A 13089-nucleotide genomic window follows, 5' to 3' on the forward strand; every position below is an offset into this window, starting at 1 on the left:
TTCTGTTAGCTTCTCCCCCGTGTGTTTATGCCCTAGCTCCCTAGCCAGACTGAGCATGGGGTGAGTGGTGGGATTTTCTTCATACCTCCCCTTGAGAGAGCAGGAATCCAGAGGGCAGGGAGCCTGAGGGGCTGGTGATGGGACCTGGTGTCGCAGCCCCAGGACCCGTGTGTACATCGCCCCAAATCTGCAGGTTGGACATGTCCAGATCTTACATCTTCCATAGTTGGATTTGAAAAGAAGTTTGTCCCTTAGGTGAGTAAGGGGGCCTGGATCCCCAGCTCCTCGGCACAAATCGTAGCTATTTAAAGGCAAGAGAAGAGAACGGTAAGAAAATAAGCAAGAGGAAGAGTGTGGTGTGACATCTGTGCCCTAAGTCTGGGACTCTATCGCTCCAGAATCTGGAGGCTGTGTTTTCTCAGCTCCGGCCATGCACTTTGTCTTTTGGTTTCCAAACATTCCTTTACAAGCCCTGGGATCCCTTCTGTAAAGTGACTGCCTTAGTGTTCAACTCATCCTAGTGACTGTGTCTTCTCTTCCATTAGTGGATTAAATGTGGAATCCGAATCTTGATCCCTCTCTGTAGAGAGATTCACCTTTATTTCCTTGTTCTCAGGTGTGGGTGTCTGATCCCTCAGCGCCTGTTCATAAGGCGCCGACCGACTCTTCCTGAGGCAACGCTGTAGATTTTTTTTTTATGTTTTTCATAATGTGCTGTCCAAGTTCATTTCAGCTCTTTCTTGAAATTTTTAAAGTTTATTTATTTTTTTTGAGAAAGAGAGAGCAAGCAGAGGAGGGGCAGAGAGAGGGAGAGAGAGAATCCCTGGTACTTGAGCACAGAGCCTGACCTAGGGCTCGAACTCATGATCTGTGAGATCATGACCGGAGTTGAAATCAAGAGTCGGACGCTTAACTGACTGAGCCACTCAGGCACCCCTAACCGTCACTTTCTTGACTCAGTCAGTATCTAGTGAGCCTGGATATTTGCACCGGCTCCGTTACAATCCCAGATGTAATGGGGACACTGCCCTGCTCTTGAGTCACCCTGGGATGAGTTGATTACTCGCCAGCAGCCTGGGATTGGGGTTCTTGGTACCAGAGACTCTGCTCCAAGCCAGTGCTCTTGGAAGAATTCAAGGGGTGTTGAAGGACGGGAAGGACCGGGAGAGAGGAAAGTAGAGGGAAATCCAGATTTCAGCGTCCCTCTTTATTTTCATGTTAATCTCACTTTGCGTCATTGCAGAACCCAGAAGTTTGGGGGTTATTACTGGAGGACCTCTGCTGACGAGGAAACAAAGAAGTGGGGAGAAGAGGTTATTTGATGTTGAATGGCTTTCAATGAGAAAGATCTATACTCAGCTCAGCTTCTCTGTCTTCTCTGTGTTGAAATTAATTCCATGTAGGAAAACATGGGAAATCGTTCAGGGGGGCTGCTGCCTCCCATTTGTCTGCTCCTAAGGAAGCATCTGCGTTTAGCCCAGAGTTGCTCCCTGACCACCAGGAGCCAGTGCATTTATTTGGTGGCAGTGGGGTTTCATGGCACCTTCTCTAGCAGTCGCGGTAGAAAGTTCCAGATTGGAATATAGCGGTGGTCGCCATCCAGGCAACGGGATTCAGGTGACACACAGCACTGTCTGCCTCTCACCCGGCCAGTGGCTCTCTTTGGCAGCACGGAACAGGAGGATGCGTTTAGGCCAGATTTGAGGAAAACAGGTGCCTGCCAGTGAATGGTGAACGAATCTGCCGTGCGGGCAGGAGTAGGAGGAGGGGCCTGAAGTGAGTTTCTGCCTCCCAGAGTGGGAAGCGATTTGGGACACGGGCAGGACCAAGATTCATAATCAATGTGCTTTCTGCAATATTTCGGATCCTGGTCCTGCTCGTGGTTACAGTGGTTATAATCGCAGTTACAGATCACACAAGGCAGCGCTTTGTACAGATCAGCGCCTAATTGGCACCGAGTTCATTAACGTAAGATACATGCGCTAAAATACACGGCTGCTCATGCACAACTCGTACAGAAGTTCTCCACTCCACCTCTGTACCCGTCTGGTCTAGATCTTTATGTACAGGGCACTTGATTGAAGCACTGTCCACTTGTGTCGGCATCATTTCGCCTGTAAGAATTGTCCCACCTATAGGGGCGCCTGGGTGGCGCAGTCGGTTAAGCGTCCGACTTCAGCCAGGTCACGATCTCGCGGTCCGTGAGTTCGAGCCCCACGTCGGGCTCTGGGCTGACAGCTCAGAGCCTGGAGCCTGTTTCCGATTCTGTGTCTTCCTCTCTCTCTGCCCCTCCCCCGTTCATGCTCTGTCTCTCTCTGTCCCAAAAAAAATAAATAAACGTTGAAAAAAAAATTAAAAAAAAAAAAAAAGAATTGTCCCACCTATAAATCATGGTTCCTGTTCCTACTTGCTTGTATAGAAATAGGTTCAGTCTTTAGTTCACCGTCCTTCGTGCCCGTGTACGTGTGACGCAGACCCGTGTGTCATTACTGAGCATTACGAGGGTCTAACTAATTATCAGTTAGTCTCAAGTTAATCTGTCTCTGGAGCCTCTGCTGTGCACGTTGTATTTATGGTCGCTTTGTTGAGAACGTGCTCAGGCAGGTCCGTCCCTCCTTGCTCTGCTTCAGGTGTCAGGGTGAGTTTCTTAGATCCACTTTGAGACGTGTCATTTGCGTGAGCAGTGTTGGCCGAGGAAGCCAGGACGGCATTCCCAGACTGGAGAACCTGGATCTGAGGCCGGCCCCAGGGTGCATAGCCGGCTAACAGTCTTCTAAACTACTCCCAGCTCTCACGTGTGCTCTTACCTTGCAGGAAAATGGTGGAAATGGTATTGGTCCATCTGGGTTCAGGGCTCAGACAAATGAAGGAATGCCACAGAGCTTATCTTTAGTCTCAAGCCCAGTTCCTGTTGTCCTTATCCAACCCATGTTCTGTCCACTCCTGGCACATAGCGGCTGCCTTGAGGATGGAGACTTTTCCTCAAACGCCCACATGTTCTTATAGGCGATGCGTCTAAATTGCATGTGTTCATGGGGCTCCTGGGTGGCTCAGTCGTTTAAGCATCCAGCTCTTGATTTCAGCTCAGGTCATGATCACAGGGTTATGGGATGGAGCCCTGCATCAGGCTCTGAGCCGAACATGGAGCCTGCTTGGGATTCTCTCGGATTTGTAACCGTTATGTTGCAAAGAAGGGTATTTCTGTCACAAGGCATGTGATACCGTATGTAGGTTGTGATTTGCTAAGTAGAGGTACTGTTGTTTTAAAGTTAGGTTGGGCCTGGCGAATTGTCTTTCGGGGCAAGGACAACTTTGGAAGGGGAGAAAGGGTTGCCACCTTTGACTCCTAAGCGTGCCTTGGCAGTCTGTGTTGCGGGTCGCAGATGCAGTCATGCACTGGGTGGGCTGACTTATGGTTTCTGCAGTGGGACAGAGAACAGGGGATGGCAGGTGGGGACACTGCAGCTTTGGGGGTGCTCAGACCTGGCGGCTAGAGTCAGAACGGCTGCTTGGAATGTAGGGGCATCACGGGGCAGGTGAACCTCCTCCAGGTGGTGGGATCAGCCACCCGCGCCTGCTAGTGGCGAGGTGGGGGAGGGGCCAACCGTGCATGTGGCACGGTGAGATGAGCCAGAAAGAGGGTCACTGTCACCCAGAATGCCCGATGGGCCCCGATGACTGCTGAGCCAAGCCCAGTGTTGAGGTCCTTGGGATCATGGGCTGTAGCTTCCGGTCTTCTTGGCGGCCTGTCCCCTTCTCTGTCGGTGGAGGGTCCCGTGTTTCCAGCACAAAGGATCCTGAGCAGAGGTGCTCTCATTAGGATACGACGGACCCCCCGGTGGTGTCTGCATGTGGGTGGGGGCTGCAGAGGCGGGGCGGTGCCTGGTTTGGGTTGGGGGGGGTGCAGAGGTGGGGTGGTGCCCGTGTGTGGGTGGGGGGGTGCAGAGGCAGGGCGGTGCCTGCATTTGGGGGGGTGCAGAGGCGGGGCCGTGTCTTTGTGTGGGTGGGGGGTGCTGGTGGGACTGGCAGCAGGGAGAACAGCTGGTCTGAGTCCAGCTGGGTCCCGTCACACCCTTCCTCCATGACCTGGTGACCCTGAACTTGTGTGGCTGCATCTTCCGCTCCTGGCTGCTGAGTTCACGTGGGCAGGTGGGTTTTTGTGGTTTGCAACTTAGCAACCTTTCCTGGGCCACCTGAGCGCTCTGACAGGTGTAATGAGAGGAGAGGCCTGGTCCTCCTGTGCTGTCCTTCCTAGAGGAGGACGTGCGAGCTGGGGCTAGAACAGGTGGAGTTCGTACAACGGGGAGCCTTTCTTGGGTGGCAGGACTGTGCTAGTGAGGCATCGACATGCAAAGCAACAGACTCGGTCGGTTGAGGCCTGGGAGCTGTCAGTACGTCAGTGTGCAGGGTCGAGGCGGGCCGGGCCGTCAGTGCCGTGAAGTCTGAGCATCAGTGATCAGGGCCACACACCCAGAGAAGGGTGGAGGGGCCCAGCAGGACATCTGTGGGACGCCGGAGAGTTCTGTGAGGTGACCCCAGTCCCGGGCAGGGTCCCAGGGACTGGGGTCAGATGGGGAGTTCTGACTCAAAAGGCGTGTGGGGGCTCTTGGCCCAGGTGGGACAGCAGTGGACACAGGGTCCCCTGGGGGCACCGGTGGGGCTTGGCCATCTGCTCTGGCCAGCCTGGCTCTGTGTGGGGCTCGGGGGGGTTGTGCCCCCTGTGCAAACCTCGGCCTGGGGCTTGGGAAGGGCAAGCAGTGTAGGAGGTGAGGCCTGAGTGTGACCCACTGCTTCCGGTGATCCTGCCTCTGAGCCTCAACTCATATGTTTGAGACACGAGCGAATCTCCCAGGAGTCGAGCCAGGATTTCTAAGTATTCTGTGATAGCAAAACTCACAGTTAAATTTTTGATAAAGTTGCAGTCGGGCGCCTGGGGGGCTCAGTCGGTTGGGGGTCTGACTTCAGCTCAGGTCATGATCTCACGGTTCGTGAGTCGAGCCCCGAGTTGGGCTCTGTGCGCTCTGTGCTGACCATGCAGAGCCTGCTTGGGATTCTCTCTCTCTCTCCCTCTGTCTCCACCCCTCCCCCTGCTCGTGCTTTCTCTCTCTCTCACAATAAATAAATACACTTAAAAATCAATCAGTCAATCAGTCAATCAATCAAAAGGAAAGTAGCAGCCCAGGCTGTGGGCGACCATGGGCTCAGGCGTGGGGACACTGGGGACCCGGTGAGGTTGTGGAACGAGGAGCAGGAAGAAATACTTCACTTCCAGACCTGCCTCGCCTGGGGTGTGCTCCCTTGTGCGGAAAGGCCGGCTCTGGTCCTGCAGCCTCTGTGACCCTCATTTGCACCTCGGTGGTCTTTCACAGAGCTCTCCTTGGGGACAGACGGGAGGCTTGATCTCCCCTTCTTTCAAATTCCCGAACCAAATGGGCTGTGTCCTGCCATCCCCGCAGCGCAGCCTGGGTGGCCGTGGGGCCCAGGTCGGGCCCGTCTCTTGAGGACAGGCTCCCGTGATTCCTGACCCTCTTGTTCCTCTCGGACTATCCTGCCCTTAAGATGGGACCGTCCTGGCCGCTTCTGGGGGCAGTGAGCCTGGCTCCCCACTGTCTACTCCACCCTGTTTGCTTTCTTATGGCTTTCGTCCCAGCCCTCCCGCTGACGGCTCCCACACGCGATGAACCGTGACCTGTCTCTTGCAACTCAAGGTCTCTGCTTTTAAAACGCCAGACCCTTCTTTCATCCCGCTGGCTGAGTAAATCTACCCTTGATGGGAGGATGCTACCGGCTGAAAGGGGAATTAGTGGGAGACAGAAAGTCACGAGGACAGCAGCCGTAGCAAAGAGCAAAGTCCGTCCTCGTACAAGAGGGCCTTGTGGTGCCAACAGCCTCCTGGAAAACGTGCCCTTATGTTGTTGCCAGACTGGTTGTGGCTTCCAGGGCTGTCGTGCAGCCCAGGTCAGATTGTGTCCTGGCGGCTCTGAGGTTTCATCCCCCACACACTCACTTGTACACACATACACCCCACACGCACTCGTGCACACACACTCATTCGTACACACACTCATACACACTCTCACCCACCCCCACACTCACTCACTCATATACACACACACTCTCACACACCCACACTCACACACACCTCCACACCCCCGACACTCACTCATACACACACACTCATAAACACACACACTCACTCGTACACACACCTCCACATACACACTTGTACACACACACCCCACATACACACTCACTTGTACACTCACTCATACACACACTCATTCATACATACACACATTCTCACTTACACCCATCCCCACTCACTCATACACACACACACCCCACACTCGTACACACACACTTGTACACACACACACTCATTCATACACACGCACCCCACATACACTCACTTGTACACACACTCACTCATACACACACATACCCATGCACACCCCCCACACACTCGCACACACACACACTCGTACACACACACACCCCACATACATACTCACTCGTACACACACACTCGTACGCACACACCCCACATTCACTCGTACACACACACTCACTCATACACACACTCATACATTCACACATACTCATACACTCTCACCCACCCCCACACTCACTCACTCATATACACACGCACTCTTACACCCACACTCACTCATACACTCACACACACCTCCACACACCCCACACTCATACACACACTTGTACACACACACACTTACTCGTACACACTCACTCATATACACACACTCACTCGTACACACACTCATACACTCATACATACACACACTCTCACCCACTCCCACCCCCACACTCACTTGTATACACACACACTCACGCCCATACACCCACACTCACTCATACACTCACACACACCTCCACACCCGCACACTCACTCGTACACACATACTCACTCATACACACACTCATACACTCACACACATACACACATACCCACACCCACACTCACTCATACACTCACACACACACATACGCATACTCACACTCCTGCTCACACAGATGTTCCGTGACTTCCAGCCAGGCTGGCTGTGGTCTGTCTAGTGCATGAGAAAAGCCTTTAAATGGAAATACAGGGGCACCTGGGTGGCTCAGTCAGTTGAGCGTCCTACTCTTGACTTTGGCTCAGGTCATGACCTCACAGTTCATGAGATCGAGCCCTGCGTCGGGCTGTGCCTGACAGCACAGAGCCTGCTTGGGATCCTCTCTCTCTCCCTCTCTCCCTGCCCTGCCCCCGTTCATGCACGCTTGTGCTTTCTTTAAATAGATAAATAAACATTAAAAAAAACCTTAAATACGAACTGAGTGTTTGCTTTGTGCACCAACCAGGCCATTGGGTGGAGATTTGAGCTTTTATTTCTGGCATTGGATAGACAGAGGCACATCCGTGAGCGTCGTTGGCATTGTCCACGTCACGTGCGCTGGCTGGGTGGTGGGTGCAGCACGGTCGGTCACCTGGGCCCCCCGCCCCGGGACGCTCCATGTGTCACCTTCCTGCTCCACGATCCTTTAAGGCACGTTTCCACATCGCGTCTGCTTCTGCATTCCATTGCTGAGTCTGCATCTGCTGTTTCTGCTTTGTCCTGGGTCAACCCAGGTGACGGATCCCCGTGTCGGGGATTTCCAAGAAAAAAATCCATCACGGTGTGGGCTGTGGCTATGGCGGGATGGGGAGCTGGGGGTGTTCAGCCTTTCCAGGAATGCTATTGTGCTTGATTGGAATGATCCAGAAGGAGGAATTTGGGCCAGTGGCCACAAGTACAGCGAGGCAAGCGCCAGCCCAGCACAGAGAGGGCCGCAGCTGCCCTGGGTGATGGATGGAGAGCCCCGGGGCAGGGGAAGGGAGGGGGGACCACCTGGACTCTCACACAAGGTCCGTCCTTGGCCAACTGCCTGTCACCTGAGCCTCAGCCTCCTGATCAGCACTCAGGGCCGTGGTGCAGGAGCGGGCACCTAGTGCTGCCGTGGGGGTTAAGTGAGGTCATATCCACACAGCTCCGGGCCGGGCCAGGTCCCTCCTCTTCTTGCCCCTTCCCCTTCCTGTCTACTCTGTGCAAACATGGGAGTGTCCCAGGCTAGCCGGGTGGCACGTGGCAGGGGTGGGGGACCGCGGCTCACTTGCATGACGATGAGGCAAGAATTCGATAAGGTGAATCGTCCATTCAATGTGGAAAGAAAGACCTGTCTTCAGAAGAAAGCTGGTGAAAAGGCACAAGGTGTGGGTCACTAAGTCACGGCCTCTCCACACAGGGTTGAGAGGGACAGGCCAGGTGCCCCTGAAGGAACCGGTCTCTGCTCTGGCACTCTGGTTTTGTTCCCACTTTGCAAACCACTGGGCTGCATACTTCTTTTTTTAACTTAAAAAAAAAAATTATTTGTTTTGAGAGAGACAAAGCATCCAAGTGGGAGTGGAGCAGAGAGCCAGCAACAAAGAGAGAGAGAGAGGGAGGGAGAGAGAATCCCAAGCAGGCTCCACACTGTCATCGCAGAGCCCAGCTCGGGGCTTGAACTCACCAACCTCGAGATCCCGACCTGAGCCGAAACCAAGAGTCGGACGCTTAACCGACTGAGTCTCGTAGGCGCCTCTGGATAATTTTTTACATTCTTAAACCATGGTGGGGTGGGGGGTCTTCCAAGGAAGTCTGGGGGGAAGGAAGACACGAGTCTGTATGGTAAGGAGGACAGGAGGTCTGACCCGACCGTGGGCTTGTGTTCCAGGTGTCTCCGTGTGAGCGGTGCCGCTGCGAAGCCAACGGAGAGGTGCTGTGCACAGTGTCCGCGTGTCCACAGACGGAGTGTGTGGACCCCGTGTACGAGCCTGACCAGTGCTGCCCCATCTGCAAAAATGGTAAGCGAGACGCCCCTCGACGGGGCCGCGTCCTGCACGTGTTTACCGCCTGCTTCGTGGTCCGTGAAACACAAAGCCGCGTGCATGAGTGAGTTGGGATGTGTGTCCACGCACCCTCGCGGGCCCAGCACGTGACCGCTGGCCCCAGGGGACAGTCAGGAGGCGTGCTGTCTCTAGTTGGGCTCGGCCCCGTGTTCTAGGGCATCGAGAAGTGCTTTGTGGAGAATTTCGATTCCCAGAGTGAGGAGAGTCGTTCATTTTAATTTAACTTTGTTTGTTCTTGCAAAGCAGTTTCTCTCCTTCCAAGACAAATCAAACAGGCCGGCCGGGCTCATTTGCTTTTCATTACTAAGTGAATTAAACCGGGAGCATAATTGAATATTTTTCATAAGTAAATCAGGCAGGAAGAGAAACCCCCTCTCCGGTGAGAGCCCGTGGTAGATCAAAAGCCTCATCTGGTTTACGGAGAAGAAACGGCAGGATGTCCTTGATCATAATTTATGAAGGGACAGCGTTTCCTCATCCTGAATAACGAGAAGTACTTTGTACCCGAAGTACTGAGCGCCTTTCTGGGTGCCGCACTGGAAGAGGGGATGTGACAGGAGGGTGTTCCCAGGGGGAGTGGGCCGAAGAGAGATGGCTCAAGAGGACAGCGTGGTAAAGCCGTTGAGCTGGAAGCGAGCGGACTCTGGCTTCACGACCACATCTTCGGGAGTTCGAGTCCCGCCCCTGCGAGAGGGCTCCGTTGATGTCTGCAGGGCCCCAGGGCGTGGCCTGAGGGCTCCAGGCCACAGGCGCAGATTGGCTCAGAGAGGCGAAAGCAGTTCCCAGGCCTGAGCGTTTCAGGGGAGGGGCGTCGCTCTGGGGTTGTAGGCCCGAGCTGGAAGCTGTGCGATGCGGGCTTTGCAGGTGGCCGGTGGTTAACACGGGGCTGTTGCCGGTGTTTGAGACGATGCTCAGGTTCTGCAGTCGTGCCAGTCAAAACCGCGTGGGTGGTGGGGCGCCGCGATGCCCTTCGCGAGGTAGACGCAGGTACCGGACTTCACCACCATGATACACGTGCAGGAGGGGGAGTCGAGTTTCTGGGGAAGAAGGATAGTCCAGGAAGACCAAGCTCGCTGCGTTTGGGGTGGAAAGGGTCACCCTGTGGAGGCGTGGTTTGCATGGCCTTTTGAACGTAAGCGGACAGCGTTAGAGCTCTTGTAGAGCGCGCTTTCCGTGGGGTCGCGGTTCTGCGTGTGTTAATCGTGAAGAACGAAAACCACGGGGCATGATGCCACGAGATTCCATGCGATCGAGCGGGAGGGGGGGGCGTTTGAGCACAGACTAAGCTCTTTGCAAAATCAGGTCACACGGACAGCTGCGGGGTGGGAAGGGCATCAGTGTGGCTTTCTCTGCTAGGGTCTGTTAGAACCCGCAGGAATGGAGTCGGGGTGGGGAAGGAGAGGCTGCTAGAGAGGCTGGCGGCCCTCGCTGGGGTGTGGAGTGAAGGAAACCTGCAGAGGCGTGGGTCGGTACCTGGGGTCCGTCGGAGATGTGGGCGGCTCATCTCTAGGCTGCAGCACCAGCTCAGGGGCTGAGTGCAGGGCTGTGTACTGCACAAGTAACCTCTTGTTGAGTCAGTGCTGTTTAGTGATTGATTTAAATATGGGTTGCCCACAGATCTGGTCTCTTAAGTATCTAAGATACTGTTATTTCTCTTGCCACGCATGATCAGAAACAAAGTTTTGGAGTTTGATAGGGAATCTTTGGATGTTTCTGAAAGATGAGAAGATGGGATTTCAACCTCTGAGGAATTTTCAATCCCTGAAACTTTAAAAAAAAAAAAGTTTATTTAAAGGCGCCTGGGTGGGTCAGTCAGTTAGGCATCCGACTTCAGCTCAGGTCATGATCTCTCAGTTCATGAATTTGAGCCCTGTGTCGGGCTCACTGCCATCAGCACAGAGCCTGCTTTGGATCCTCTGTCTCCCTCTCTCTTCACTCCTCCCCTGCTCACGTGCTCTCTCTCGCTCTCTGTCTCTCGAAAATAAACACATTAAAAAATGTTTATTTTGACAGGGAAAGAGAGTACACATGGGCACATGAGCGAGTAAGGGGCAGAGAGAGAGAGAGACAGAGAGAGAGAGAGAATCCCAAGCAGGCTCCGCGCTGTCAGCACAGAGCCCGACTTGGGGCTTGATCCCACGAACTGTGAGATCATGACCTGAGCTGAAATCAAGAGTCGGATGCTGAATTCACCGACTGAGCCACCCAGACACTCCATCCAATCCATGAAACTGTATAAAGGTTTAAAACCATTTATAATGGCACAACGAACAGGTGTATACCTTTCACGATATTTACCTATGGCTAACGTTTTGCCATTTTGCTGTATCTCTTTTGACCTCTGTCTTTATCCCTGCTTTCCCCCATGTCTGTCTGTAACCCCGTGCCATCCATACATCTCCTACTTTGTTCTTTCCCATAATGTACACTGGAGACCTTCTATTTATACCATCACCAGCATGAAGCCTACTGAGTAAAGTTCAAGATCTTTCTTTGCAGTTCTTTTTACTCTTAGGATTTATCCCGGTTAGGTATAGAGTCAGAGAACTATCTTTAGAAATTATCTTTTTTCAGGGGGCGCCTGGGGGGCTCAGTCGGTTAAGCGTCCAACTTCACCTCAGGTCGTGATCTTGCAGTCCGTGGGTTCAAGCCCCAGCCTTGGGCTCTGTGCTGACAGCTCAGAGCCTGGAGCCTGTTTTGGATTCTGTGTGTCCCTCTCTCTCTGCTCTTCCCCTGCTTGCATCTCTCTCTCTCTCTCTCTCTCTCTCTCAAAATAATAAATACACATTAAACAAAAGAAATTATCTTTTTTTTCATCTCCATGACATGGATTTTAATTTTTTTTAATGTTTGTTTTGTTTTTGAGACTGAGAGAGACAGAGCATGAGCAGGGGAGGGGGCAGAGAGAGAGAGGGAGACCCAGAATCTGAAGCAGGCTCCAGTCTCCCAGCTGTCAGCACAGACCCCGACGCGGGGCTCGAACCCACAAACCGTGAGATCATGACCTGAGCCAAAGTCGGATGCTTAACCGACTGAGCCCCCCAGGCGCCCCTTTGACATGGATTTTATAACTGAAAGTTTGTACCTCTTGAAACCCCTTCACCTATCCCTCCCAACTCCCCACCCCGCCCCTGTGGCAGTCACAGTGTGTTCTTGAACCAATTCCTTATTGGTGTGCGTATGTTAAAATTTGAAGGATTCTTACTTTGAGAGACAGCATGGAATGGAATAAAGCAGGATTTGGGGATGGTGTATTCGAGAGTCTTAGAAGGAGCAGAAATATGCTTTTTAAAACCAGATTCAAGAAGGATTACAGATTCTAGAAGGATTTGTATTAAAAGGTTTTGATCCAATTATGTCAGAACATCAACAACTTTTTTTATTTTCAGGCGTACAAGTAGGAAGAAATTTAAATGTGCCTGATCGTATAAATGCTAGTAAATTTTGCTACACCATATTCTCCAGATAGAATGTGGTTTTTCAGCCGCCAATGGCCATAGGGTATTCTGACCTTCACAGATGAAATGGCGTTTGACATTCCTAGCAAAAAATTGACTTGAGAAATGAAGAGTTTCTAGTGAGCATGAATTCTCTGTAATCATTGACCGAGATTAGTGAATAATTTAGAGTTCATCCCTGCCACGCACACACATAAAACAATGTTTTTGTAAGAAAAAATTACACGTGGAATCCCAGATTCTAGGACATCAAAAACAATGCGTGGGGCTCCCAGGTGGCTCAGTCAGTTGAGCATCTGACTTCGACTCAGGTCGTGATCTGATGGTTTGTGAGTACGAGCCCCGCATCAGGCTCTGCGTTGACAGCTCAGAGCCTACTTAGGATCCTCTCTTCCCTTCCTTTTCTGCCCCTCCCCCGCTTGCCCCTCCCCCGCAAAAATAAACATTAAAAAATATATTAAAAAACCAGCGCCTTATACAAAATTCAATGCTTGGATAGACATAGCTTGGATGGAATAAGGAAGGTTTTAAGTCTTGATCTCAGTAAACAGGCCTTTACTCTGCATACTCTAATGTTTTGACCTATCGCCTTAAATTCCTCCTTCTCCCGACAGAAGGAAAATTACAGTTGAGTTGCAAGCTGTCAAAGTCACTTGCGTCAAGGGAGCAAAAGTTTGAAACCTGGAATGCATGGGGTATAAATAAATG

General features: G+C 52.4%; 1 protein-coding gene across 2 annotated transcripts in view; it reads left to right on the forward strand.

Moving 5' to 3' along the window:
- The window catches only part of VWC2 (von Willebrand factor C domain containing 2), a 125100-nt gene that overhangs the window by 16025 nt on the left and 95986 nt on the right, over positions 1-13089 (forward strand). For both annotated transcript variants that reach the window (XM_045052109.1, XM_023250155.2), the window contains exon 2: positions 8749-8878. In XM_045052109.1, coding sequence (XP_044908044.1) covers positions 8749-8878 — 130 coding nt within the window. The remainder of the gene's footprint in view (positions 1-8748; positions 8879-13089) is intronic.

Source organism: Felis catus, chromosome A2 (genome assembly GCF_018350175.1).
Source record: "Felis catus isolate Fca126 chromosome A2, F.catus_Fca126_mat1.0, whole genome shotgun sequence".
Taxonomy (NCBI): Eukaryota; Metazoa; Chordata; class Mammalia; order Carnivora; family Felidae; genus Felis; species Felis catus.